This window comes from Drosophila kikkawai, chromosome 2R (assembly GCF_030179895.1).
Source record: "Drosophila kikkawai strain 14028-0561.14 chromosome 2R, DkikHiC1v2, whole genome shotgun sequence".
Classification (NCBI taxonomy): domain Eukaryota; kingdom Metazoa; phylum Arthropoda; class Insecta; order Diptera; family Drosophilidae; genus Drosophila; species Drosophila kikkawai.
The window spans coordinates 13,581,034-13,608,310 of record NC_091729.1 but is presented as its reverse complement, the minus strand read 5'-3'; the positions used below and the strand labels follow the sequence as shown (position 1 = coordinate 13,608,310).

The window sequence follows — 27,277 nt, the reverse complement described above, 5'->3', positions numbered from 1 at the left end:
CAATTGGGAGTCGAGTGTCCAAGTGGCGCTTTGGATTCCATTCCATTCCGCCAGCTAACACAGCCATCCAGCCAATAAGGCTCAGGTGTGCCAAAGGACCCTTTCATGCAATTATCCTGTCATATTGCGCAATTTCCCAACCAACTGATATTGCCAGTTCACAGATTTAAGCTATCTCCGTGCTCCCGGTTCATCCTTTATTCCCTGGATTCCCGGCATCTCTCAGACTTTCGCCTGACATGACGTCAAAGGCTTTTGAGTCTTGGCCACCGTATTAGCATAATTGGGTCAGTGGTTAGCGCTGGCCATTGTGAGCCTTGCCTTTTATCCTTTTAAAGCGATGTGGCCACCAGCCAGGAGCTAGGCCAGGAGCTGGCCACCAGTGGCTGCTCCTAATTGGATTTGTGTGTGCAGCGAGTGCCGGCAGAGAGTTTGCAGCTTCTTTTGCGGCACACGCTGGGCGTGCTAATGGTTTCGAGTCCCGAGTTGGGAGACAGAAGTCAGAAGGTCAGGCGGTGGTCTGCCAGGGGCCAATGGCGACTTTGTCTGCACAACGTTTAAATAAAAAAGAAAACTTTTTAGCACAAACAGTTTGTTAATTAAGCGTTAATAACAAGTTGAAGTCAACTTCTGTGACATCTACATTTTAGTTTCGATTTTTCAGGGGGAGTTGTCAAGGTTAAACTACTTTTTTTTTTAAATTTTTTACCTTTGCAGAGTATTATAATTTCATTCAGAAGCTTGAAAAGCAGTGAAACAGTCATTTTCGACCCTATAAACCATATATATTCTTGATCAGCATCAACAGCTGAGTCGATCTAGACATGTCTGGTTGAAAACTAATTTTTTGCATTTTTTGTTTCAAAATTTAATAAGGGGTTACATCGTTAAAATTGTGTAAAATTGACAAAAATTAAAATTTTTTAAAATATTAAATTCAGTATGCACATTTATTACTCTATTAAAAACTAGAATAGAAATGCTTTCCAAATTAAAATTAATGCTTCTTTGGCTGAGTTATGATATTTGAAAAACTTGGGTTTTCCTAAAATTTTCAAAATTTAAGGATTTTTTTTTATAAAATCCAGTTCAGAAAGCGAATGAGTGCTAAACGTCATATATATTTTTATTTGTCATTATAATCTTATTATTAATAAATAATAAGCTAAATAGGTAAAATGTTAAATTCTATATGCTGGTTTATCTAAAAAATATCTAATAAATGGTTGAGAATATATTAATTTATTTGATTTAGTTATTTATTTTAAGGTTTCACTCTTATATATTTCAGGCCCCTTTTACTCAACTTAAAAAAGAAATCCAAAGAAAAACCTTTAATAATAATTTCCCAAAAAATGTATACTCCCCCAAGGTAGCGCACAGCAAAGTCGCTGTAACCCCTAAGCTTTTCTAGTGCTCCAAGTCTCAACCGTTCCTCTCCATGCCAAGCTTTACTTTTTGGGGCCTCACCGGACGGAGTCTCGTTCAGTCGCTCTTAAGCTTTCGTGCCGCGAAGTTGTCGTTAGCAAAGCAGCTCATGTGTGGCAGTTGCAACCGAATAATTGGCTTCACAGCAGTTGAAATTCGTAGTGAAAAGTGAACTCCTCAATGGACAGGACTCCACCGAGAGCCACAAAAGAATTCAAGTGCAATTAAAAGGAATTAAAGACCAAACGCAGAGGAAAACCAAAGGAAAAGGAGCTGAAAGCCTAAAACTTTTTTGAGTAAAAGGTGCGGCGCTTCAGGGTTTTTTTTTTGGGGAGAAGAAGCAGAAGCAACCACAAGCCCGTGCACATGCCGTTGCATCCTGCTAACTCCCTTTTTCTACCATCCCCAGGGAGTAGTTATTCTCTGCGCTTCAGTGCGCCGGCGCGTTTGGGGGAAAAACGGCTGTTTTTCACATTTCCCGCGCTGCTGCCAGCAGGTTGACGACCTGTCGTCCAAAAAAAAAAGCCCCAAAAATGCCGGCAACACTTGCTTTCGTTAACCCTCATCCCTTAAATTAAGTCACATGGATTACCAAATACCAAATACCAAATACCAATCTGTTGGTTCACGCGGCGTATACTTAATAATAATAAATATTAATAACTGCCCATTGCTAGCTTCTGTTGTTTGTCGTCGTGATACCTCGTTCCATTGTTTACTTGGCCCACATCCAGATGTAACCCTCATCCCAAATTTGGTAGCGGGAATCTCTTTGCCAAGCACGCACTGGCACTTGATTTTTCGGGTTTGGGCGTCTTCGAGAGTCTCTTGCTTGGAGGGGCTAAAAGCCTACAAAATATGTGCTAAACATTTGGGGAAATATTATGCGGGGGAGTTCAATGAATTCTAGAGAGGCACACGTGCTGTAGGGGAATAGTTTTGTATATTTTTTTAGTAACTTTTTTGAATTAAATAAAAAATAATTTAAAATGATTACATTTTTGTAAGGGTTTTCTAGCTTATAAATATTTAAAAAAATAAGGCAAATGTTAGCTACCTTTTAAAAAAAAGGGAATTAAGTTTGAACAAGTGTACAAGTTTTATTTTTAATTTAAGAAATCTTCCCGGCTTTTTAATTTACATATTAATTGTTTAATTAACTTAATAATTGGTGTCCAAGGGGGCGAAACTTGTCTTAATTGTTGTCTAAGTTACTCTAATGTTTTCTTAGCCTTGCCTCTATCTTTTTTAAAATTTTTATGAATTAAATAAATAATATAGCACTTGAAAACCCCAATTTAGTAAGTAAACATAACATTTCAAACCCCCTTTTTGTTTATTTCTGTGTCACCTATAATTCTGCGAAATAAATCAAAAGTCAGCTACCTAAGTTCGGCTTCATCAGTCACCTAAATAATCCCCCTTCTGTACCTCTCGCATAATTTGCATCTTATTCACTGTAACTAACTCGGAGTCTGACGGTTGATTTCCGCTGAATTGACAAAGCAGTTAACCTTGGCGGCGCACAGATATTATATTGCATTTGCAGCAACAGTGGGTTAATCATCAATGGAGCGTGCAGCAGCATATATACACATATATATCCAAAGGTTCTCTATAGTTTTTTGCATAGTTATTTTGTGATTTCAGCTGGACCCAGTCACGTGGAGCAGGCAAAGGAGGCAGAGTCTCAGCATAGGTGGCTCAGCGAGTGTTCTTTCTGGCCGAAAAAAAAACTACAACCGGTCCACAATGTTTGCACAATTTCTGTTTCATTTTTCTTTATTTGTTTTGTTTTCCCCGCTCTCTGTTCTGCTCTGTCGCCAAAAAAGCATTAAATATTACTGAATGACTGCCGGGCTCTCGGGTCGTCGGGTTTTTTCGGGGCTCTACGTGCGGAGCAAACTTTATTTTTTTCGTATTTCGGCTGGCTTGTTAATTTGAATTTCACACCCAAACAGTCGCCACAAGCAGATGTTGCTAGGGACCAGCTTCTCTCCCGCTCATTTTGTGTGTTTTTTTTTGCCTCTGATAATCATATTTTTAGTAAAGTTTTGCTTTATATTTAGTCACCCCTGCCAACCCTTTGGGGCTTAGTCAGAGTTCTCCACTCATCGCACACATCTGAAGGTCAGCGCGAGAGTTACACCTTGTGCTGAAGCCCACTTCCTGCTCCACCTTGCCCACTTCCGCTTCCTGTGAATCCACCTTCTACTCCCCCTTTCGTTTTTTTGCGGCTTTGCGTGTGTGCTAAAGCATGGTATTTGCCCTTTAACTGCACGCCAAGAAAATTTGCATATCTTATCTATTTTTGTGTAGAAAAATTGTTGACTTTAGAAGAATTTTTTTTGAAAAAATGTTTAGAAATTTAAAATAACTAGAAAAGGTTGGATATTATAGTAAAATCTTATATTTTATTGTCTTATTTACTTATTTTTGTGTAGAAAAATTCTTGATTTTAAGAGCTTTTTTTATAAACAAAATTTCAGAAATTTAAGAGAACTAGAAAGGGTTGGGAATTATAGTGAAAGGCAAGTGATAGATGAGCTTTGGCTCTTGATATATCAATCTTGCTTCCTAACTATTGCTAGATCTTATTAGAATTTTTAAAAATAATTTTGTAATAATAATTCTAACTACAAAAAACTAGAATACATAATTCTAAACTCTCATTCTCTAACCCTTTTTTCTCTGTGCCTCAGTGAGCTCAACTAAAATGCGAATTAAGTTCACTATTAGCATAATTTAATTGTTGTTGCCGCACCACAAAAAAACCCGTTAGCTGCGTTGCTCCGACAAAGTGTTAGTTACTTGGAGGCAACCGCACAACGCAACGCATTATTCTGCTCTGACCCTGGCTGGCTGCCTTTAATTACTCATACGCCCTGTGTGACGACTGCTGACCCCGCAAAGAGCAGAAAACAAAAAATAATAAGAAATAGGGGAAACTGGCAAATGCACCAGGCAAATCGAGGGCTGCTGTCCCACGATGGCAACTGCTGGCTGGCTGGCTGGCCTGCTTTTGATTTGGCAGGGCAGTAAACATTTAGCCTAATGGGGCTTCTTTGACCGGAGGGAGGTAGGCTTTTCTAGGGGTGGGTGGTGCTGCCGGACATTGCCCTCCAACACAATTGCGCCCTCAAGCATGGCAGGTTGGCTACCAATGGCTGGCTGACTGACTAAAAAAAAAAAAGGAAAAACTAAAAACACAAACCGAAATTGTCGTTAATTCGTGTGCGTTGTGCGCAAAGTGAAATTTTGTATGTTTTAAGCGGCACTCTGCCTTTTGTTTTTTATTTCTACTTTTGTGGCTGCCTTGTTTTTGTTAATGCAGCTATAAATTCGTGACGTTAAATTCAGAAACATGTGCTGCCAGAGACACGTTTTATTGACCCCAAAGTGAGTGAGAGAGAACTTTCCAAGCGTGTTATGATGAAAGCTTGGGTTAAGTCTGGAAAAATAATGCTTATTTTATATGCAACAATCGATTCGGTGTTATTTATGTACTTGTAAAGTTAGTTGATCTTTTAATGATAAATTTTTTGTATTAAAAAAATCATTAAGAGCGTCACATAAATTGTAAAGAATAATTTAAAGGGAGTTGATCCTCAAAATATTAATTTTTAAGTGAAGAAACATGAAGGGAAGCTGACTTTAGGAAGCCGAAGTTTTCATACGTAATTTAATTTTCTTTTTCAAATTTTCTCTAAATTCTCTAAACAAATCTTAACTTAACAGGGTATTTAAAATTCGAGCAGTCTCCTGCTCTCTCTGTTACTTTCTTACTTGCTCATTTGTTTAACTTGTTTGTCAGCTTAACCAAATCGCTGGCAAAATGCGCAAGTTGCATGCGACAAGCAATTTGGCGGGGCCACATCCTGCCCCATTTCCTGCGGTCCTTCAAGCACTCAGCCACTCCGCATCCTGACATCAACAATGCTTGGATGTGGCCAGAACAATGGTTAAAGCTTTCAAGGAGGCGGAGGAGAACGTGGCTGGCACTTAACCCAGTTTTTAGTTTCATTCAGATGCTTCCTTCACTTTGACATGCCAAAAAAATACAACAAAAAAAAAAAAAGAAAGCAAGAAGAGAAGCCGGAATGATATCATGTCAAACGAACCCACCAGGGATATATATCCATGTGACCTAAATTCGGTGCTATTCTCTGCTAGGCGGGTGGCGTCCACAACAATTGTCCCAGGTATTGATTTTTGGCTCTCATTCCAGCCGAAGTTGGAGCGCTGGAACTGCCAATGAAAAGACTGAACCGAACTGAAGACATCAACGTCGAACATCAAGCATCAACCAAGGACCAAAGCCAGGAAATGTTTTAGGAGCAACAGCAGGCTGCAGCATTGCGATAAGAGAGAGCCAGAAATAAACTCCCATTATAAACATAAAAACACACAGGACAGCACCAGACCAAGTCGCAATGTTTCTGCCCGTGAAATCAAATCAGTGAGTACAGAGTGTGAAATTAAATTAAAATAAATTTGTTAGGAAAAGACCAATTTTAGAGATTTGAAATCTCTTTAGCAGGCATCTAAAAGTTTGTTGTAAAAAATTATTTTAATTTAATAAGATAAAAAGCACTTTTAAGAGGCTTAGAGATAAATAATCCTTTGAGAAAGTGTCTACAAATTTTCATTTAATTAAATTTAATTCAAAAGAGAGCACTTTGATTATGCTTAGAGGTTTAAAATCTCTTTTAAAATGTGTCCAAAAGTATGCAGTAAAAAATTAAACCCACCTTAGACACAAAAAATAAGTCCAACTAAGAAAATTAAACTAAGGTTCTAAGATCTTCTTTAAATAACTTTAAAGTTCAAACTACAATTTTAAAAATCTTTCTATTAATTAAAAATCGTCAAGAACAAAATTCTCTCCGTGCACCAAGCTTAATTCGAGTGGCGACTTGATGCTCCACGTCTACGGCTCCACCATTCTACCCCCGAAAAAACAGAGAGAAAATTCCTACAACATAAAACCATAAACAAGAACACGTAGCATAAACAACCCCCGGATTTTTGTGTTTGGGGGGTGTAGTGGATGCCAGTTCCTGTTTCTGTTTTTGCCGACACGTTGTCGCGCCGCCATTATCATTATGTTTACAAAACTTGATTTCATGTCATGGTTTTGGGTTTTTGGTTTTGCGATTCTCACCCTAGCTTGTCGAATTCTCATTGCAGCTCTGGTGGCGAGGCGAGTGGCAACAATGAGGATGTCACCACCACCAGCAATAACTCTACACAGACGCCCAGCGATTTGAGCCCACCGGGACCCAACGAGGAGGTTCTGCCCCAGGCCCATCATCAGAATCCAGGCCACTGCATTGCCTCCTTTGCAGCCATTAACCAGATGAGGAATAATGCTCAGGTGAGAGGAGGGGAAAAATCTCTACGGGTTTCTCTAGGGGAAATAAATACTTTTTGTAGATTAAAAAGATGGAGAAGGAGCTTAATATGGAAGAGAAAGACACCTTAGAAGTTATTTTAAATTAATTTATATTTCTTATCTATTTAAATACAAAATTTATCTGTCCAACTGAAAGCCTAATTAATCAAATTCAAAGCAACTTAGGGTCAGGTTCAAAGCCATTTCATCGATTAAAATTAGCCAACTTTTGGTTGTCAAAAAGTTAAACTTACTAGAAAAATCTACAGCCATATAATTCTTCACCGTCTTCCACTCAATTGCCATATCTTGATATATTTTCACACTAATTGCATTAGGCGTGAACATAATTAAAAGTATTTATTTATTAGAATGGGCGCGTGATTGAGGTCGTCACAGGTCCACATGGCGCATACATAATTTCTTTCGGTTTCGTTTTTGGGCAGTCGGCAAACATTAATTGCTATGCCTCCTCCTCGCCAGAGTTCAGCTGGGTGAGAAGGCGGCTGGCTATTAGAGCAAATTGCCGCTTTAGACGCCCAGCGGGTGAAATATATATCATCGGTTAGACGGATGACTTAGCCTTAAGCAGAACCCGTACCGAAGCCATGATGTAAGCGACATTTTGCTATTAAAAACTGCCTCCTTTGGAGAGGTCAATAAACCGGCTTGCCTGTCAAAAGTTATTGATAGAAGGGAAGGACTCGCTTGTAAGGATTCTCAGGGTGTAGTGGTGCAAATTGAGCACGTAGCCGGGCATTAATCGGATTTGTAAAGGGACCCCCAACACGACTCCTTCCTAACTCTGTCTCAACAGCTTTTCTCTGGTATTTCTTCTCTTCTCCCAGCTCTGCGATGTTCGCCTGGAGGTGGGCGGCGACACCATCAATGCTCATCGTGTGGTCCTGGCCTCCGTGTCGCCCTATTTCTATGCAATGTTCAATGGTGAGTAGAGCAGGGAAGGGATGGGAAGGGATTAGGAGGAAATAGAGTGTATTTAAGAGCTTACATTGACTTGAAAATACACTTAAAGATTTTTAAGAAGGGTTTAAGAATTGATTTAGATCAATTTCCGTAACTAAAACCCTCTTAAACCAACTGAAAACTAATCCCAAAACTCATCCAACCATTCTATTAGATGACATGCTGGAGCGCACACAGGGCCTGGTCCGGCTCCATGACGTGGATAGCTCTGCTCTGCGGCAACTGATCGATTACACATACACTGGTGAGATCACAATCACGGAGCAGAATGTCCAGGTCCTGCTCCCTGCCTCCGGCCTGCTGCAGATGCACTCTGTGCGGGATGCCTGCTGCAAGTTCCTGCTCCGTCAGCTGCATCCCTCCAACTGCCTGGGCATTCGCAGCTTTGCAGATGCACACTCCTGCAAGGAACTGCACACAAGAAGCCACAAGTATGCTCTGCAGAACTTCCAGCAGGTGGTGGGCACCGAGGAGTTCCTCCTGCTGCCCTTTGAGGAGGTCAGAGAGCTGATATCCAACAGCCAGCTGAACATCAGCTCTGAAGAGCGTGTCTTTGGGGCCGTCATTAACTGGGTGAAGCATGATTTGCCCTCGAGGAGACTTCACATTGCCGAGCTCATGTCCAATGTGAGGCTTCCTCTGGTGAGCCGGGATTTCCTTATGAGCTGCGTGGAAACGGAGACTTTGATGCGAGATGACTCCGAGTGCAAGGAGCTGCTGCTGGAGGCCATGAAGTACCACCTGCTGCCGGAGCAGCGCAGCTTAATGGGTAGCCAACGAACCCAAGAGCGTCGTCCCGAGGGCATGAAGCCATATGTGTTCGCCGTGGGCGGTGGCAGTCTCTTTGCCATCCACAACGAGTGCGAGGTCTACAACCCACGCACCAACTGCTGGAGTCCCGTGGCTCCCATGCTCTGGCGACGCTCTCGTTCTGGAGTCACGGCCCTGCACAAGCAACTCTATGTTGTTGGAGGCTATGATGGCGTCAGTGATCTGGCCACGGCGGAGAGCTACAATCCGCTGACGAACAAGTGGAGCAACATCACCCCGATGGGCACCAAGCGCAGCTGTTTGGGCATTTGCTCCTACGATGCTTTGATCTATGTGTGTGGTGGCTACGATGGCGCCTCTTGTTTGAGTAGCATGGAGAGATATGATCCGCTTACTGGGATTTGGAGCTCTTGCCCGGCAATGAGTACAAGGAGAAGGTACTGTCGTTTGGCTGTGTTGGAGAACTGCATCTACAGCCTGGGTGGGTTCGATTCCACCAACTATCAGTCGAGTGTGGAGCGCTTTGATCCTCGAGTGGGTCGCTGGCAGCCAGTGCCCAGCATGTCGGCCAGGAGGAGCAGCTGTGGTGTTGCCTCCACGGATGGGCATCTGTACTGCATTGGCGGCAATGATGGAACCATGTGCATGTCTAGTGGAGAGAGGTTTAACCTGCGCAGGAACAGCTGGGAACCCATCACAGCCATGCATTCAAGGAGGTGGGTATTTAATTGGTTTATAAATAATTTATGTGATTCATTGTTTTCTTTTCCAGATCCACCCACGAAGTGGTCGAGGTAGAGGGCGCCCTGTTCGCCCTGGGCGGCAACGATGGCAGCTCCTCGCTCAACTCTGTGGAACGCTACGATCCCCGCCTGAACAAGTGGAGCGTGGTCAATGCCATGGTGGCCCGGCGCAGCTCTGTGGGAGCTGCCGTGCTGGAGTGCTTCCACCTTGAGCGCGGACTGGTCCAGACGACGAACTTATGACCCTTGGCCAGCATAACCGAGTCCTTCGCCGCAGCTGCAGCGAGCGGCGCTAGCAATGGCTCAGCAGGAGCTGGAACAGTAGTTTTGCCGCCTTCAACAGGAGTGGGTGGAACCCTGACAGTGCCCAGTCGAGCAGAGGCAGCTGCCTTCACGGCCAATATAGCTTTGAGTAGCTCGGCGCCCTCGGCTAGCTCCACCTTGCGTCGTCATCGCAGGGACACGCCAGGCTTAGCCGAGAGCCGCCGGGCCAATAGCAATGCCAGCAGCAGTGGCAGCGAGAGCGGCAGCAGCAGTGGAGCATCCGCTGGAGGAGGCGGAGGAGTTAAGCCACCGGCGACGGCCTGATCCTGGTCCATGTCGCGTCGCTTCTAAGCAACCTTACAAAGATAACACTTAAAAATACAAAAAAGCTAACCCCACGCGCCTAATGCAGGAATTTGATTGTTCGAGTTCGTTATGGAATAGATATAGGAATATTAATATAGTTATACGACGGAGAGGAAGCACACACTCGTGTCTCTAGTCAGGATCTCGCTCTCTCACGCCACACCACGTACACACCCGACATGGGAATGCCTCCTTGGAGGAGAAGGAGGAGGAGGAGCAACCGAACCTAATCTGCCTACAATTTACATAAATAAACCTCTATATACACTCGAATTATATATACTATATACACTCTTATGTACTATTCTTATGTATTTTGTACACGCAATTATTAAAACGATAAGTCAGTGTGTTTCGTAGTCCCACGTCCTCCCTCTCTTTTAGTATTTGGATCTTCGGTGGGCCCGGTCACAGCATCTTCTTGGCCAGGTTATTGGCCACATTGCCCACATTATCGCTCTTGTCCTCCGACTGTTCCACCATTTTCTTCGCATTCAGCCAGTTCTTGGGCAGCCCGGTGCCAACTGTAAGAGATTTGGTTGGGGAATATAGATGATGGATTAGTGAAGGGAGGCGAGGAAGTCGCTGGCGCTTCGTTGCTTCACGATGAGCTGGAAAACCCACATTCAACACAACGACGATCGATGGACAGTGTTCAGTACGCATTTATTATCAGTTTCCGTCTCACGCGACTCTCTCCCGATGAAGATAATGGATAATGGGGACAAGTTAAATGCTGGTTTTTTGCCCGCGTCGGCTCATCGGTTCACAACGGAAACGATGCTCTTGGTGCCCGGAAAACGAATGTGGGATGAAGCTGTCCTCAGAGCATCAAGAACACTTAAGGATAAGCCGACGCGTAGCGCCGCTTTCAAGTGGTTACAACTAAACGGTACTTAGGCTCTAGCTCGAAAAGATTTTAAATTTACAAATTAATTAACAACGAATGTGGATCCTCCTAGTCCAAGTCTTCGGCTACAGCGAAAGCGGGAATATATGGAGAAACGTTAACAGAGAATCCACCAAAGAATTTGGTAGCAAAAAGAGAGAGGGAGAGTACGGAGAACGCGTTAGAAGTAACTCAGTTATTAAGTCTAAGGTCTAAGGTTTTGGGCCAATTAAATGTTTTGGAACCAAAAGCACAAGTGTTTTGTGTGTTTTTTGTTTGTTTTTCAACTTAAAAAGTAAACTCTTTTGTTTGTTTTTGGTGGATCAAAAAGAGAGCTATTTACTTTTGTAAACCTTCTCGGTCATGTCATCGAAGCCAGAGTCCTGGATGTTCAACATCAAGCTATCCGCCGACAGGTAGACCTTGTTCTGTGAGCTGGCAATCTGTTGCGATTAGAAAAATACATTATTTAGGGTTGAAATATAGTTAGGAAAAAGCCTTAGCTTACCGTTCGGGCAATGCTTTGAGCGGCACGCAGCTTGCGCAGCTTGAGGTAGGCTGGGTTCTGCTTTACGGCCAGACCTAAGTGAACATATCAGTTAAGGAGAACCATTTGGAGGGCAATAAAGGGGTATAAAAGTTAGTTTTTATCTCTAAAACAAAAAAGAAGCTGGCAATCAATAGTTTGTACTGAATACCAGCCTCTCTTGGCTTTTAAGGTAGATTTCTCGTTTGAGTTTTTTGTAAAAGGATATCATTTTTGCAGCCTCAGCTTCTCCCTCGGCCTGGACAATCTTCTGCTGCTTCTCCTGCTTGGCCCGCTCCACAAAGAACACAGCCCTTTGGGCCTCCTGCTGGGCCACCTGTTTGGCCTCAATGGCGGCCGTGTATTCCTTGCCAAAGCTCAGCTCGGTGAGGGACACATCATCCAAAATAATGTTAAAATCGCGGGCACGCTCCACCAGTTCCTTGCGGATCAGCAGGGAGACCTATTCAAAACATTGAAATTCAATTTAATTTCTGTTTTATTTGATAAACAAGGTCAAAACCCACCTGTTGACGCTGGGTAATCAGCTGCGAGGCATTGAACTTGGCAATCACACTCTTCAGCACTTCATTGCAAATGGAGGGCAGCACCTTCTCATCATAGTCCACGCCCAGCTGCTTGTGCAGGAAGGGCAGGTTCAGGGAATCCGGACGCGAGAGCACACGCAGCGAAATATTAATCATTTGCAGATCCTTGGAGCCGGTGGGCGAGGAAATCTTGCGGGGACGCGAGCGAATGTCATAGATAATGGGATACTGGAACCAGGGAATGCGCACATGGAGGCCTTCGGAGTAAATGTCGTTCTGGATGCCGCCCAGGCGGCTAAAGATGATGGCTCGATGACCGCCATCGACTGGAAGGGGGTAGAAAGGGATTAAAATTGATGATAAATTAAAGGGTTTTCTTAATTTTAAATTATAATTTAATTAGGCAAGGTTTATTTTAGGTTTCTGTGGATTTTTCTATTAAATATTAATGGTTTTGATGATTTTAATGTTTACATGTTTGTCTTCCTTCAAGCAAAATCATGTTTTTAAGAAACTTAAATAAAAACATTGATTATAAACGTAAGAAAAACCTTTAGGCATGACTTTTTTCTTAATAAATTTATTAATTTCAAAGAGTATTAAGTATTTTTTGACTTGGACCCACCCTAACAAAGAGATTCATCTGACATAAATGGAGTTTGTTGTTATGCAACCATCAAAATATGAGAACACAGAATATATATCTAATTCCTGACTAAAAAAAAGTTTCCCCAAGAAAGTTTAACTCAAATAATACCCTTATGTAGTACTTAAACCTCATAAATCCTTATAAACATTGTGTAAACTCAATTGTTAGTTATGAAATCCGGCAAAATACACACACACTTCCATTGGAAACCCTGAAACCATTTGAGGTTATGTAAACATGCCGCTACAGTTTCCATGTTTCTTACTTGTTTCCCTAGAAATCAGTTACTATATAGAACTTGGCCATATTCTTACCTGTGTACAGGGACTGGCTAACACCATAGGCAGCAGCTCCAACGGCGGCCAGGACCTTCAGTCCAATTCCCAGTCCCGGCGGTCCACCTTTGCCCAGCTTGCCAGCGAGATCGTTCAGCTTGCTCTGCGCCATTTTGTTTGTGTTCTAAAGCGAGGAATTTAACGTTAATATAGGAAATGTCAATTGTTTAAGACAAGGCACACTGCTTGTAATTTTATTAAAATAATGATTATTACTTGTTAAAAATTGGGAAACAGCACGTTCTGATTAGAGCACAGTGTGGCCAGATGCGAATTTGGCTTTCATCTAAAAAATCTCAACAAGTTGTCCCTAAAAAATCAAAGTGTTTCCCTAAAATCTAAATATATATTTAGTTCAATTGTTTAAAATAGTCCCCCTAGGATGTCAAAAACCATTGATTATATTAAACCAATTACTTATAATATTAATTTTTTTAAGCGGCTATAATATTCCGGTCACACTAAGATTTCTCAAGACTTTTGGCGTTGCCATACCTTTTTTGTGTGATTTTAGAAAGGTGCTATCGATTATTAAGAGAAAGTGTGCGCGCTTTTTGAATTTACTGTCGTTTTTAAAATGTTCCAGAGACAATATTTTTTAAATCTTATAAATGGAAAATTAAAAACTAAAACTGTAAAAGTAAAAAAATATTATAATAAATATATTTAAAATTAAAATATGAATATTAAAGGACTAAGACATTTTAGATATTAAGTTTTACTCATCTTAATTACAACATTTTCTAAATGTTTAGCTCTTATTTAAAATTAGAAATTAGAAATAATGCCCAGGAATGTGTGGAATCCACCACTTAAATGCGCTCATTTTAAGTTTTAAATTCACATCAAAATTCAAATAACCCAAATTATGAATCAATTTATTCACCAATTACTATTAGCAACTACGAACTAAAAATAAACAAACAAAAGCTTATGATGAAACTCTGTCTGGGTTTTTTTTTTTTAGCCAGCACTTACAATTAGTTAGACTTGCTGTATTTTTTCCAGCTTAGCAAAATTGTGACAATTGCAATTTGCAGGGCATAGCTCCAGTGTGCTGGAGCGGAAAGGAATTTAGATCTAGCGGAGATTTGTTATTTATGCCTGCCACCATTTCACCTTATCGCCGCCGTCACAGGGTCTCTCTTAATGTTTTGACAAACTGATTTTGGAATTATATTTTGTATTTATTGGTAAGCCCCCTCCTCCTACAGCTCCTCCTTGTGATACTACGGAAGTGGCCGATTAGGGCTTATGGCCGGGTGGTGTTTATGGCGCTTGTCGTCCAAATCGGCAACTGATGGATTTGTAATTAATTTCGGGGCGCTTCGATTAGATAAGGGATGTGAAAGACGGCAATGACTTTGCTATGTCAAGTGGCGCTGGCGCGGAAAATTCCTTGAATTAGCTGCGCTAAAAGCCGAAATTGAGGATTGCCAGCTGACGTATCTGCCACCTCACATCGCGTTGAGATGTTAACGAGTTCCAAGTGAGTGAGTGCCCCATATATTGGCTGTGAAATCTTCTCCTGGCTGTGACGTCTGCCAGGTGCCAATGGGCCTAAGACAACGTAGACTCAATTGTAGTGGATATGGGTTTAATAAATTGCCTTTCAAATTATATGACAGTGACGTTACTTAAGGCTTTTGCGTTGCCAGAAATTCCCCTGGAAATCTGCATATAAAGCTGATACAGAGAGAGAAGAAGTGAAGGGTTTTTTCAGGAATAAATTATCATTTAAGGTAGAAAAATTAGATATGTATTATACTAAATTTTAATTAACCCCTTCATTTAACCTTAAATCATAAAAAACTTTATAAAGTCTACTAAATTTCACAGAACAGAACCCTATAAATATATAAAGCCTGTAAACAATATTTCTCTCCCTGTGTAATGAGTTTGGTTGATAAAACCGCAACTGATCATTATCTGAATACCAAAGTTCTAGACTCTGGATTCTATAGAGTCTACAAAAGGGGGATTACTTACCCAATGGGATGTGTGGGGGTGGAAGTACCCATTCAATGTCATTGGTGCCCATTAATCGCCGGCCAAAATCGGCTATCAGGTGGCAATTAACATGCGCAACGGCCCGCTCAAAAAAGCCAAACAGTACACTATACACTGTACTTAACGTTTAAGCTTAGTTACCATGAAGTTTGCCAATTTAGCGGGAGTTCGATCGATTTCCATTGAGCGGCAGACACTTGAACTTGAATTTCCATGTGACACCCGGTAGAGGAGGGGGTGTAAACACACACTAAACACTAAAGTATTGAGGAACTTAACTTGACTCAGCCGGTGCCGCCGGGCCAACTTGTCTGTGGCCAAGTTCAAACAGAACAGCACGTTTTGCATATTAAGAGCTTCAGAATCGCACTTCTCTGGTGGTTGTGCAACAGTGCTGTGGGTTAATACGTTTTCTTGAGGGATAATTTAAGGGATTTTAGTATAAATTTTAAGTTTAAAATATTTTATTTAAGCTTAAGTTTGTAGTTTAAGTAGTTCGGCTTTCTAAAGTTATTATTTATTTCATATAAATATTTTTCAAATGTTTAAACTAGGTTTCTAGGCATTTTTAAAAGGGGAACTAATACAATTCACATCTAAAATCTTTATAAAATCTATATACCTACTATATACTAACCTCTGGCGGATCTGTAATTCATTTACACCTATTAATTTGGACTGCAAAAAATGTGTAACGGAATGTAATTACTGACAAACCCCTCTCGTCGCTATCAAAACCCCACTGAGGATGTGTAATTGCATTGACTGACAATTATTTTTGCACCAATTCTCTAGCCCCCCTTTGGACCTGAAACAAAAACCCAGCTAAAATACAGATTTTACAAGCCATAGAGCATAGCGTGATTTGTTTTAGGTGATCTTTATTTAGGTTGGAAAATGGGAAAATGCCTCGTCATCCGACAGCGGAAGATTTACTGTTGCTGCTCATGACACAGACCTTTTCCATTTGCATAAATCAATAATTATAATCGATTTGCAAACTGAACATAGAAGTTATTTTAGTCACTTGATTGATCCATTAACAGGTGAGTTTGTTTTTGGGGGAACCTTTAGTGCCTAGCACGAGATCGGTCTGAAAAAAAAACACATTCGGTTTTGGTAACACAATTAATTCGGTACCGTAGACACAGATTTATATCAGTTGAAATAAACATTAAGAGGAAAATATATAAAACAGCTTAAAAATGCATTTAAAGCTGCAGTTATGTCAGCATTTTAAGTGTTTTTTATGACAGCAAATAAAACTATTGTTTAATCAGTTAATGAAAATGGTTTTAAGCCGGTGTAAACTTGAAAAATCTGGCAGATAAAATGGGAGAAAAAAAGTATCTAGACGTGTAATTACTTAGGTACGATTTAATTTATGTATTTTCCCTTAAAAAAGGTCTCTAATCCAGGTTTTTAATAGCCGAAAATAAAAATATTTAGAAGGGAGAGAAGAAAGTAATTTAATTTTGTAGAATTTGATGCTGAATTATAAAAATAAAAACATGGACTTCACAGGAAAAATCCTTAATAATTTATCCTTTTAAATCAATTTCTTAAGAAGCTAAAATCTTTTACTAAAGCTTCAAGACCCGTAGGGTATTCCACCCAAAAATAATACCTAATTTCTTGTTGTCTGCTAAAACCTAAACAATGCGTGATTGTGTCGTGACCAGACCATTAGTCAACTCATCTTTTAAGTTATTTTCCCTCTCTCATTGACTTGCAAGTCGTTTGTTTGGGATGTTAAAAAATCAAATAGCGGCATCATGACAACTGGATTAGAGATTAAGATGAGAGATTTGACCACCCCCCGCCTGGCACCGATTTTTTTATAGATTTTACACTGCAATTTATTGGCACTTAGCACACCGATTCTGGAGCACGCTCCTCGAACCCCATTTTTTAGCGTCTGCAGAGAGAGATAATCAGTTTGTTTTCTTTTCAATTTCAACAGGAGACAGACATGATACGGACGTGTGCCCAAATTATCTTTCAGATACTTGGCTTGAGATACTCCGTATCTAAGACATACTTGTTTGCCATGCTGACGCACCATAAAATTAGATCGAACTTTCATTTGCGGGGGCCATAAATTCGGCTTCAGCTAAGAGATCAGAGATATATATATATATAGACGTTTATAAGTATCTACGTGTCGCACTGTAATTGCAAGAAATTCCAGTTATTGTCTAAAAAAACAATACGAGACGAGAATACAATCACAGAGAGCGAACCGAATTCCATTAGGGCAGCCAGGCATGAACTATGCATAACTAAGAATTTTTTAATCTCGCCAGGGAAAAGCTCACAGGTGGCTAGCTAACCTGTGAGGTAACTGGGAACAATTCTTATTAGACAGGTGAAAGTGAAAGTGCCCTAATGTCAAGAGCACTTCACTTAGAGGGAGTACCGGGAATTTCTGAAGCCCCATAGTTTTGTAGCTTCAAGTTCCGTGGCATCCACGAGTGCGGCAAGTGATCACTTAACCAGTTTGTTAGCTACGCCATTCTACGCTCTTTTTTTTTTTGTCATTTTTTGTGTATATATTTTGCGTTTCGGTTCGGGGTTTCCCTTGTCGGCCAATAATTCAATCTCTGCGTTGTGTTTACCAAAAAAGTTTCATTCATTCGGAGAAGTCAAGACCCCCAACGGGCCATAAATTTTCCACTGGCCCATTTCGTTGGTTTTACGGGGTTTTCGTCTGATTTTGTATCGCTCTCGGGATCGTAGGTATCAATTTGACACCTGCTAGGGGTGGGTATAAAGGATGGAAGAGCTGCTATGAAAGTTATCGATAAAAGAGAGACTTTTGGAATTATCGTAGAATTCTCGATATATTAATTCCAATTTCGAAATCTTTAAATCTTTGATATATACTTTATTTTCTTGCTTAATATTTGTTATATAAAAACTTGGTCATTTTTTGTATTAAAATATGTATCGATAAATTCGATATATTTCTTTCTTATTGTCAAGTGATACAAAATTAATAAATTCATCATAAATTAATAAATGTATCAAATCATACCACATCCCATTGAGTTAACCTATTTAAATAAATTTTCCTTTAGTTATCGATCTGCTACCGACAGACCATCTTCAGTGCCATCTCTAGTGCATGCTTTTTGAATCCAACGCCCTCGGGATTGATACCACAAAATATATCATTATGTCAAGAGCATCATATGAGCCTCCTTTGATTGGGTGCGAGGTCCGCCCCACTTGAACGGGTCTTACACTCGCCGTGTGTGCTCCATGTATACATAGTATGTACTACAGGAGACCCTGACAAGTCGGGTAATCTAAAGATGACTCCGATAAGATTCGATTTTACGGATATCTCCGCCAGCGACTACGCCCACCCCAGCCCACCACGGGCTGTCCACGAACCGGGCAAGTGGTCTAGTCTCGGGGCTTTGTGGTCTGGGGAATTTCTCCCTGCCGTGTCCGGAATCGAAATCGGAATGGATTGTGATGACTTCTGGAGTGGAGAGCTCCGTCCGTGTGACGTATTTGGAGCCGCACCGGAGCGTGTTTAAGTGGGCCGCGCTGCTGCTGGCAAGCGCCGAGCGATCGGATCGATCCGGCGATCGAGCGCAGCGTATAAATGGAGTCCCCGCGCCGACTCAGCGTTCAGTCGGTTTCCAAACGCAACGGCGGCGAGAGCGTTACTACAACCACTCCAAATAGTCATTATATTATATATAGTACATACCGGCCAAAATCGGGCAGTAACGAAAGCAATTACAACAGTTGTGAATATGGTGACATTTGCCTCGATCGCTGGCCAACAATCAATTACCACGCCGCATTAAGAACGCGCAGTGCCAGAACAATATATAATATATAGAGTATTTTTTCTATATAGTAAATAAATTAAATTTAAAGTTAAAGTAGTTAAAAAAACCCTTAAACATCATCATCATGAAGCTTATGTGCTGTGGCGGTAGCAACGGTTCCATGGACATGAACACCAAGAATTCCAAAAAGGAGGATGAGGCCGTGGGCCAACGTAAGTGGTTAGATAACCCCAATAGATCGGGTCTTAAGTAACCATTGTCAGTGGCGTTGAGTGGAGCGGCTGATAAACACAACAAAAACCAGGGAATACATTACGAAAATAGTTTAGAAAACGCATTAGAAATGTGATATTATGGGTTAACTTTTTTTGTAGGCTCTCTCTATAAAATAAAAATCTTAATTGGGGTCTCCAAACAAAACTCATTCTCTTTCAAATTTAGAGGCAGCTGAAATTTAATGAATATTTTATAAAACGAGTTTGGAAATGAACAGTAAAATGTATTTTTAATTTGGGATGTATGAAAAAAGGGGTTTGTGTATTCTGGGATTTAGTTAATTACCGATTAGCAAACTATTAGGACCTAAAAATATATAAACATTTAAGATAGTAAGGAGAAAAATACATTAAAAAAGAAAATATTAAATAATTAAGACTATTAAGTGGGAAAACTAATTGTTAAGGTACAAATTTCAAAAGAGGAAACGTAAGATATTTTAACAGAGGCTTAGAAATCACATTTTTTAAACTAGAAGAAGTTAAGTAACAATAACTATAAAATAGTAATAATATAAAGTATTATATTTGTGAATTTTGTTTAAATTTATAGCTTTAAATAAGACCTAAAAATAATAAATATATATCCATTTAAAATTGATAGTTTAGATATAAAAGCAAGACCATATTTCATTCTTTTCCCGTTCCTTTTAAAATTTTTAAAATTAATGCTTCAAATAGAAAAAATTCTCTTAAAATCTAGAGCTAAAATATAAACTCTAAAATTTTGTAAAAAATTATATATTTATATCAATTATACCCTTAAAAATCAAACATAATTTATTATTAAGCAAAAGTTTTCCAAAACCTCAAGTGCTGTTTGATTACGTTTTAACAATTAATGTTCAAGTGCTGGCAAGCTGCTAATTTCAGCCAAATGTGATTAAATCTTAAGTGGCTATGACTCTAACTTTTGTTTATTATGATTATTTGTTTCACTTTGTTTTTGGTCTTGTTTTTTGCCTGTCACAAGTGTTTTCTTGGTTCTTAAATGAATATACACTTGGCTTAGTCACTAAAGCGAATGTAGACTATAAAGATATCCGAAAAGCAAAGGAAAATGGGGATAATCAAAGCTCAGACAGACAGGAAGCTAAATAAATCATCAAAGTTCGTATGCAAATATTGGAGCACTCATTATCCGATTTACACACATTTGTTTGGGTGGGAAAAATATACAAAAAAAATATAATAAAATACAAAACAGATCACAAAGAGTGCTCCCATACTCTCGACAGGCAGTCTGACGCGAATCCAGTTTAGTTCTGTCGGCTAATGAGCAACTATTGCGACTAAAAAACAGCAACTAAAAAGTAAAACAACAGCAAACATCGGCTAGAGATTCTAGATAGCGAGTTACGATTCTTTGAACAATTAGAGTCGGTGGCGTATATGGCGAAAACATAAATCTCGCATATTTCCTATTATGTTCCTGCTTTGACTTAAGTTTTAAACAAAAAAAATCGATTCAAGGGGGAAATCAATCCAGACTTTAGGGTTATATATAGTACATATCAAGTACTCATATTTATCACTGATAAATCTTAATTTAAAGCTGCGTTTAATTATCGTCTGGCGGCTGGCATGCAAATTTTCATTAGCACTTGATACAAAACCAGAACGGGGTCTTCCGTCTGAGCATAAATTACACACAAAAAGTGCGCTCAAAATAAACAGTTTTTTTGGTTTATTTGTAATTGTATATTTAAATAATTTCGCTAGATATTCAAATTGGCAAGGCAGGCGCCATGGCGCCAGACTCAAAAAAAAAAATAATAAATAAATAGAAAATAGAAAACGAGATGCCGAGGCTGACATCTCGCCAGTTGGGTCACAAATCACAGCGGAAGGTTATAAAGTCAATAGATACCAGTTAAACTATGGCAAAAACTATAGAACATAACATAAATAAATCTATGATAGGTTGTAGTTAATTTAAATAAATATATATACTATATTTTGTGCGTTCATTCAGAGTTAAAAGTCGGCCAAAAGGCTGGCTTATCACCTGTCCCATCTGCAAACACAAGGTGGCCGAGTGACTGGGCCTTGTCTAAGTTTGTTGTGACATCAATGTTGGCTTCCACTAAGTACTTGACGGCCAAACCAGTCCGGTCCAACCCCCATCAACCCCTATCTAGACCCCAGGCCCTATCATAAATGTCATCGAGTGGAGCTGGCTATCTGGCCTCAAGTGCCTGGACATTTGAAAGTCGTTGGTCTTAAGGCGGGAAACTCCGCCTGCCAAATTGGCCATATCCTTATCACTTTGATACCTCTTTGATACCTTTTTGATACCCTCTAAGACCCCTGCCCCGAGTCGAAAGAAAGACACATCGCTCATTAGTTTATTTATTCATTCATCATCGTTGTGTTCTGTGAGAAACTGAATTTAATTACCAATCCATTGGCCTGATAATTACAATTAGACAACTTGTGGTTTCCACAAGCTTTATGGTTTATGCTTTAACCAACAGATTTCAGTGCTATTTAGCCAAGTTCAACCGTAGTAAACAATAACATTGCAGCTTTTGCTTAATAGCTTTTCTGATTTGCAAGCTTTTCTGACTGAATGAAAAGCTAATATGAATCCAATTTCAAACTGCTTTCAAGTTCAAAGCTAACCGGAGTAGCTAATGAAAGCTATTTCAAGAAAAATCGAGGGGCCATAAATTCCGGATAATAATGGTAGCACTACTGATACAAGTTCTGATACTCAGCCAGCCCGAGGACATGCCTTGACCGAGTGATCGGCCCGAAATGGTTACATCGAATTAACCTTGTAGATTACCCAATGGAAGATAAGGTTTTCCACCCAGGGGGGTACGTACACAAATTCCAAGTCAAGACTAGGATGAGGGTGCAAGTGGGCGGCTGCTGCGCTTGCCACGCGCTTTTACACGGCCAACAAATCACACACAGGGCGACAGCTAACGTCACATACAGTAACCCTGCAGTACCATTCATCAACATTTCATCAACGTTTCATCAATAGCCGAAGCGTTTTGTTGATGATTAAGCGATGAATTGCCATACAAATTACTGATGAATTTAACATGGGCATGTCATAGGCTGTCATCAACAGCAATTCATCAACATTTAAGCATCATTTCATCGATGAATTATTGATGAAATACTGATGAAAGGCTGATGAAATGTTGATGAAATACTGATGAATTACTGATGAAATACTGATGAAATGTTGATGAAATGTTGATGAAATACTGATGAAATGTTGATGAAATACTGATGAAATGTTGATGAAATACTGATGAAATGTTGATGAAATACTGATGAATCATCAACATTTCATCAGTATTTCATCAGTAATTCATCAGTAATTCATCAGTATTTCATCAGTATTTCATCAACATTTCATCAGTATTTCATCAACATTTCATCAATATTTGATCGATGAAATGATGATGATTCTTCGATGAATTATTGATGATTTTTTTTTTCATATATAATATTAAATTCTTGAGATTTTATTAATATTATTTATTCTTACTAATTCTAAACCAACACTAAGACACAAATATAAACAATTAACATTAAATCCATATATTGAAAGGCCTCAGGGTCTGTTTGCTACTCGGTTTTCCACTTTTTATTGACGTAGACCAAATTTTTTGCGCAGTAACTTCTCTGGAGGCTCAGTTCTATCCACTTGGGCAATTGCATCTACAAAAAAATAATAATTAATCAAGGGTATAATAATAATACAATTAAATAGAATTTACCCAAAAGATCCTCGTTTCAATATGTTGGCGATTACTGCGATCAGAAAAGAAAAAAATAATATAATATATAATATATAATAATTAAAATAATACACATAGGCTTTTATTTAATTAAAAACACTTCACTTTACTCACCTTTTTATATATTCCAATAAGGCCCGGAACGAATTTATTTAATAATATATTTATTAATTAATGAAACACACGACACTTCTGCAGTGCAGAGCACTTCAACTTCGAATGCAAAGGGAATAAGAAGAAGCAAGACAAAACCGAAAACCGTTGCTCCGAAAATATGGAGTCGAACCTTCGAGAATCTATTTTAATTGCGTCTTCTACTTTGTTTCGGACTTCAAAAAACGAAGCCCATGCAAATTGTTTTTGTTTTTTTTTGCATGCACCGACAAATCGGACTCGAAGGGAGTTCGGGTCTCCGAAGGGAGTTCGGGTTCAAGTAGCAGTCGGCAGAGCGTCGATTCTGTCGGCGTCGCAGTCGGCGCGTTGATGATTTGTTGATGAAAAAGCCTACTGATGAAATGTGGTACTGCAGGGAAGATACAGATACAGATACAGCTACAGTTACAGATACAGATACTCGTACTGGTACTTGTACAGATACAGATACGGTTTCCCAGGCGCGATGCTGGTTAGGTGATCAAGCCCCTGACTCTGGCTATTTGCGTAAAGCACCTGCGGATGCTACGCCAAGAATCCATCAGTTAGTGAACAGGCTCCAAGCCGTACGGTAGTGTTTTAGCTGTGATTAAATTCAATTAAAATTATTAATCGTATCAAGAGCTAATCAGTTTACTTGCCATTATGGTTACCACTGTCAAGAATCGTCGTTTTGAGGATGAAGGTGGGTCCTTAATTACAGAAGCTTAACCAAGAGAGTTACCTAGGCTAATGTTAGGGAAAAGTGTGTGTTTTGTTTGATAAATTTGTAATTAAAATAAGTTATTACATTACAAAAGAGTTAATTAGTCTATAAAATATAAAATTAAAGATCTTGAATATTGTGAAATTATTATTTTGGAAAATAAAGATAAATAGAAAACAAAAAAATAGTGGTCCTTATGCGTATTTCATCAAATTAAATTTATTTAAACTATATTTTATATCGTAAATCTTTCTATATAAAATTTGCGATATTTTAAGAACGTTTTAAGATTCAAAATTATATTTAAAACGCTTTAAAAGGATTGCCTTAATATTTTTCTATTGCAACAATATTCTCCACTGTTTATAAGCATAACTTTCGACTAAAGATATTTGTAATTAATATACTAAATTAAAACCCATTCAAATAAAAAAATATCCAAAATCATGTAATAAAAACTAATATATATTTTATGACTCTTCATGAAATTTATAATTTTCTTTAACCCTGTTAAAACATATTTTCTTAGTTATACTTTACTTTATAGTTAAAAATTAGAAAATATGTAAACCTCATAATTTTCCCAACTCAATAAGCTTGACCCCAACATTTTCCCAGTAAAAAAAAAAATACTTAAAAGCTTAAAAGTCTATAGCCTCTTTAAAACCCATAGAAAAACTCTTATCAGCATTGATAACAAAAATATCCATAAAAGACGAGCCCCCTTTTTAGCAAGAAAATATAAAAATCTGAGTAAAAAAAAGGGGCCTGTTGAAGGACTTTACGATGACACTTAAGCCCCAAGTGCAAATCCGTTGTAACTGATATAGTTTTATGACCCACTCACAACTAGTTAATCTCTGTCACTAAACCAGAGATTAAACAAACACAGAAAACTAGTCTCAACTACATGGAGAGATAGAAATATAAATAGATATGGATATGACGCGGGTGAGCAAAGGGGTTAAGTGTCAGACATGGCCGACATTTCGGCGCCATATCTATGAATGGAATTTTTTTACGGAAAGCATGGGGCCCATATAATCCAGGAACTCAGTAGCAGAAGCTGCCCCCAAAGTGCAAATAGAAAGGCAAATAATTATATCTACAGCGTGCCCGTCTGCCAGAGATAAGGGATGATGATAAATTTGGGCGCTAAATTGTGGCCACAAACTTGAAACTAGAAAGGTAAATCGTTGCCCTACAGGTGACCTACAGACACAGCCACAAATCTACAAAGACTGCACGCTTATAATTATATATATATAAAGCTGATAGCTGGCTGATAGGTGATAAGCATTAGCTAATCGATGTCTGATTGCCCATTGATTGGCCCGAAGATCAATACGGTTTATAGATTACAGTTATAACATTACCTAATCGTTATGGGTTTTTTAATATATTTTAGATTCCGGCTTGGGAGTGCGACACTTTCAGGTATTCCTGCTCTTCTTTGCCCTGACGGTGGCCTATGCCTTGAGAGTCAACCTGTCCGTGGCTGTGGTGGCCATGACTGATGCTGCCTCCGTGAATCCCAATTTTCCGGTCAGAATAAATCTTTATAAAACCAAGAACCTTTCTAAATTGACTTCTCCTCTCTTCCTCAGGAGTACGAATGGTCGGAGAAAACGAAATCCCTGCTTTTGAGTAGCTTCTTCTGGGGCTATGTCATTACCCAGGTGCCTGCGGGTCAACTGGCCCGCAAATTCGGTGGCAAGATCATGATCCTTTCTGGACTGAGCATCTGCTCTATCCTGAATATCCTCACTCCTATTTGTGCCAGGATTGGAGGCTGGCAGCTGGTCTGTGCCCTGCGTGTCGTGGAAGGACTCTGCCAGGGTGTGGTCTTCCCCTCCACCCACACAATCCTCTCCCACTGGGCTCCCCCGAAAGAGCGCGCCACCCTGGGCACTTGCGCCTATGCTGGCAATCAGTTTGGAACCATCATTATGCTGGCCACCAGTGGAGTGATAGCAGCCTCGCCCATCGGCTGGCCCAGCATCTTCTACATCTCCGGAGGCATTGGTTGCGTGTGGTCTGTGATTTACTTCTTTTTCGGAGCTGGTTCCCCCTCGGAGTGCAAGAGCATTTCGGCGGAGGAGAGGAAGCTCATTGAGATGGGACATGCCAGCGAGGTGAGCAATGCCGCTGAGGTGCCCAAGGAACATTTGCCCACGCCCTGGATGAGCTTCTTTACATCGCCCGCCTTCCTGGTGCTCATTGTGGCTCACTCCACCCACAACTGGGGCTTCTGGACGCTGCTCACAGAGATTCCCAGTTACATGAAGAATGTCCTGGGCAAGGATATCAAATCGAATGCTTTGCTGTCGTCCCTGCCCTATGTCTGCATGTTCTGCATGTCATTTGTGTTCTCCGCGATCTCCGCCCAGTTGAACAACAGGAACTGCGTGTCCACGGTGACGAGTCGCAAGCTCTTCAACTCCATTGGTCTGTGGATACCCATGATCACGCTGGTGTGTCTGGGTTATGTGGGAGCCGATCAATCGGAGCTGGCTGTGGTCTTGCTCTGCTTCACTGTGGGCATGAATGGAGCCACCTACCTGGGCTACAACATGAACCATATTGATTTGTCACCAAACTTTGCCGGTATCCTGATGGGCATTACCAACGGAGTGGCCAACATCATGAGCATCATTGCCCCGCTGATCGTGGGCTTTATTGTCACAGATGAGGTGGGTTTTTGGCATTATCTTAAAGGATCCTGAATTATTAACTAACCTTTGATCCTCTCTCTCTCTAGCACGATCCCGAGCAGTGGCGCATTGTGTTCTTCATTGCTTCCGGCATCTACCTGGTGGGCAACACTCTGTACGTGATCTTCGGCAAGGCCAGTGTCCAGCCCTGGAACGATCCTCCGCCGAAGCCCCGCCGCAACTCCACTCCCCAGGTGGAGTCGCAGCACTAAGGACGACGAATTTAGTGGAATAGTGGACTTAGAAACCGCCTAGTCAGCTATGTAGTTCTCTCCGCCAGTCCAGCCACAGGTCCACCGAATCCAAAAAAAAGAAACTGTCAAACTGTCAATCCTAAGTTAGGATCCCTAACTGTAGCAATGGGCGGGCAATGCATTCTCGCATTTCCGCCGCTTGTATATTTGTAAATTGTATTTAAATACCTTGTATTTGCATTCCCCCTCGTCTTAAGTCTTAGTTAGTATCGACTAATTGATAAGCTCAACCGAAAAGAAAGAAGAAAAATAAGAAAAACACAATAAATTAAGCATGTAAGACATGTGAACATAAAACCGCAGAAATGTTTGATTCCCAGATGTGGTTGACCTTTTTTCCAGGGTAGGAGTGGGTGTTAGCCTGTTTGAAGGTCAAGAAAATATATATTCAGATTTTTATTGTTTAAGTTCTTAGTATTAATAATAACAAAAAAGTTTATAGTTGAGGAGAAACAAAATAGATAGAATATTTTTGTACCCTTTGAAGGTATTATAATTTCAGTTAGAAGCTTAAAACGCAGTGAAAGACTCATTTCCGACCCTATAAATCATATATATTCTTGATCAGCATCAACAGCCGAGTCGATCTAGATATGTCTGGCAAAAAAAATTTTTTGAGGCATTTTCCCAAAATTTTATAAGGGGTTACATCATTAAAATTGTCAAAAATTTTAAATTTGAAAACTTAAAATGC

At 39.9% G+C, this 27,277-nt stretch overlaps 3 protein-coding genes and 1 long non-coding RNA gene across 5 annotated transcripts; 2 read left to right on the top strand and 2 right to left on the bottom strand.

Moving 5' to 3' along the window:
- Positions 1 to 1,500: 1,500 nt before the first annotated feature.
- Positions 1,501 to 11,119, top strand: LOC108082563 (kelch-like protein 17). The gene is made up of 6 exons (XM_070283909.1): positions 1,501 to 1,724; positions 5,657 to 5,887; positions 6,619 to 6,805; positions 7,672 to 7,768; positions 7,962 to 9,294; positions 9,351 to 11,119. The coding sequence occupies exons 2-6, from the start codon at positions 5,862 to 5,864 to the stop codon at positions 9,562 to 9,564; spliced, it is 1,857 nt and encodes a 618-aa protein (XP_070140010.1). The 5' UTR covers positions 1,501 to 1,724; positions 5,657 to 5,861; the 3' UTR covers positions 9,565 to 11,119.
- On the bottom strand, positions 10,246 to 13,227 carry Phb2 (prohibitin 2). The gene is made up of 7 exons (XM_017178015.3): positions 13,115 to 13,227; positions 12,878 to 13,022; positions 11,894 to 12,240; positions 11,596 to 11,829; positions 11,349 to 11,426; positions 11,184 to 11,283; positions 10,246 to 10,475 (listed from the first exon to the last, which is right to left on the bottom strand). The coding sequence occupies exons 2-7, from the start codon at positions 13,008 to 13,010 to the stop codon at positions 10,360 to 10,362; spliced, it is 1,008 nt and encodes a 335-aa protein (XP_017033504.1). The 5' UTR covers positions 13,011 to 13,022; positions 13,115 to 13,227; the 3' UTR covers positions 10,246 to 10,359.
- A 4,595-nt stretch (positions 13,228 to 17,822) lies between these two features.
- Positions 17,823 to 26,880, top strand: LOC108082589 (putative inorganic phosphate cotransporter). 2 transcript variants are annotated; one of them, XM_017178052.3, is made up of 4 exons: positions 17,823 to 18,929; positions 25,024 to 25,160; positions 25,223 to 26,308; positions 26,377 to 26,880. In XM_017178052.3, the coding sequence occupies exons 1-4, from the start codon at positions 18,842 to 18,844 to the stop codon at positions 26,539 to 26,541; spliced, it is 1,476 nt and encodes a 491-aa protein (XP_017033541.1). In that variant the 5' UTR covers positions 17,823 to 18,841; the 3' UTR covers positions 26,542 to 26,880. The 2 variants fall into 2 exon arrangements, with proteins under 2 accessions (XP_017033541.1, XP_017033542.1); XM_017178053.3 differs by lacking the exon at positions 17,823 to 18,929 and adding an exon at positions 23,455 to 23,594.
- LOC138928021 (uncharacterized) lies at positions 22,468 to 23,001 on the bottom strand. The gene is made up of 3 exons (XR_011444477.1): positions 22,871 to 23,001; positions 22,736 to 22,769; positions 22,468 to 22,676 (listed from the first exon to the last, which is right to left on the bottom strand). It is a non-coding gene; the product is annotated as an uncharacterized lncRNA (long non-coding RNA).
- Positions 26,881 to 27,277: the final 397 nt, after the last annotated feature.

Coding starts and splice junctions, on each gene's coding strand:
- LOC108082589 (XM_017178052.3), top strand. CDS start 18,842: ATGAAGCTTATGTGCTGTGGCGGTAGCAACGGTTCCATGGACATGAAC. Junction 25,161..25,222: donor CCGTGAATCCCAATTTTCCG/GTCAGAATAAAT, acceptor TCTCTTCCTCAG/GAGTACGAATGGTCGGAGAA. Junction 26,309..26,376: donor GCTTTATTGTCACAGATGAG/GTGGGTTTTTGG, acceptor CTCTCTCTCTAG/CACGATCCCGAGCAGTGGCG.
- Phb2 (XM_017178015.3), bottom strand. CDS start 13,010: ATGGCGCAGAGCAAGCTGAACGATCTCGCTGGCAAGCTGGGCAAAGGT. Junction 12,241..12,877: donor TAGCCAGTCCCTGTACACAG/GTAAGAATATGG, acceptor ACCCCCTTCCAG/TCGATGGCGGTCATCGAGCC. Junction 11,284..11,348: donor CTCAAAGCATTGCCCGAACG/GTAAGCTAAGGC, acceptor TAATCGCAACAG/ATTGCCAGCTCACAGAACAA.
- LOC108082563 (XM_070283909.1), top strand. CDS start 5,862: ATGTTTCTGCCCGTGAAATCAAATCA. Junction 5,888..6,618: donor CTGCCCGTGAAATCAAATCA/GTGAGTACAGAG, acceptor TTCTCATTGCAG/CTCTGGTGGCGAGGCGAGTG. Junction 9,295..9,350: donor ACAGCCATGCATTCAAGGAG/GTGGGTATTTAA, acceptor TTTCTTTTCCAG/ATCCACCCACGAAGTGGTCG.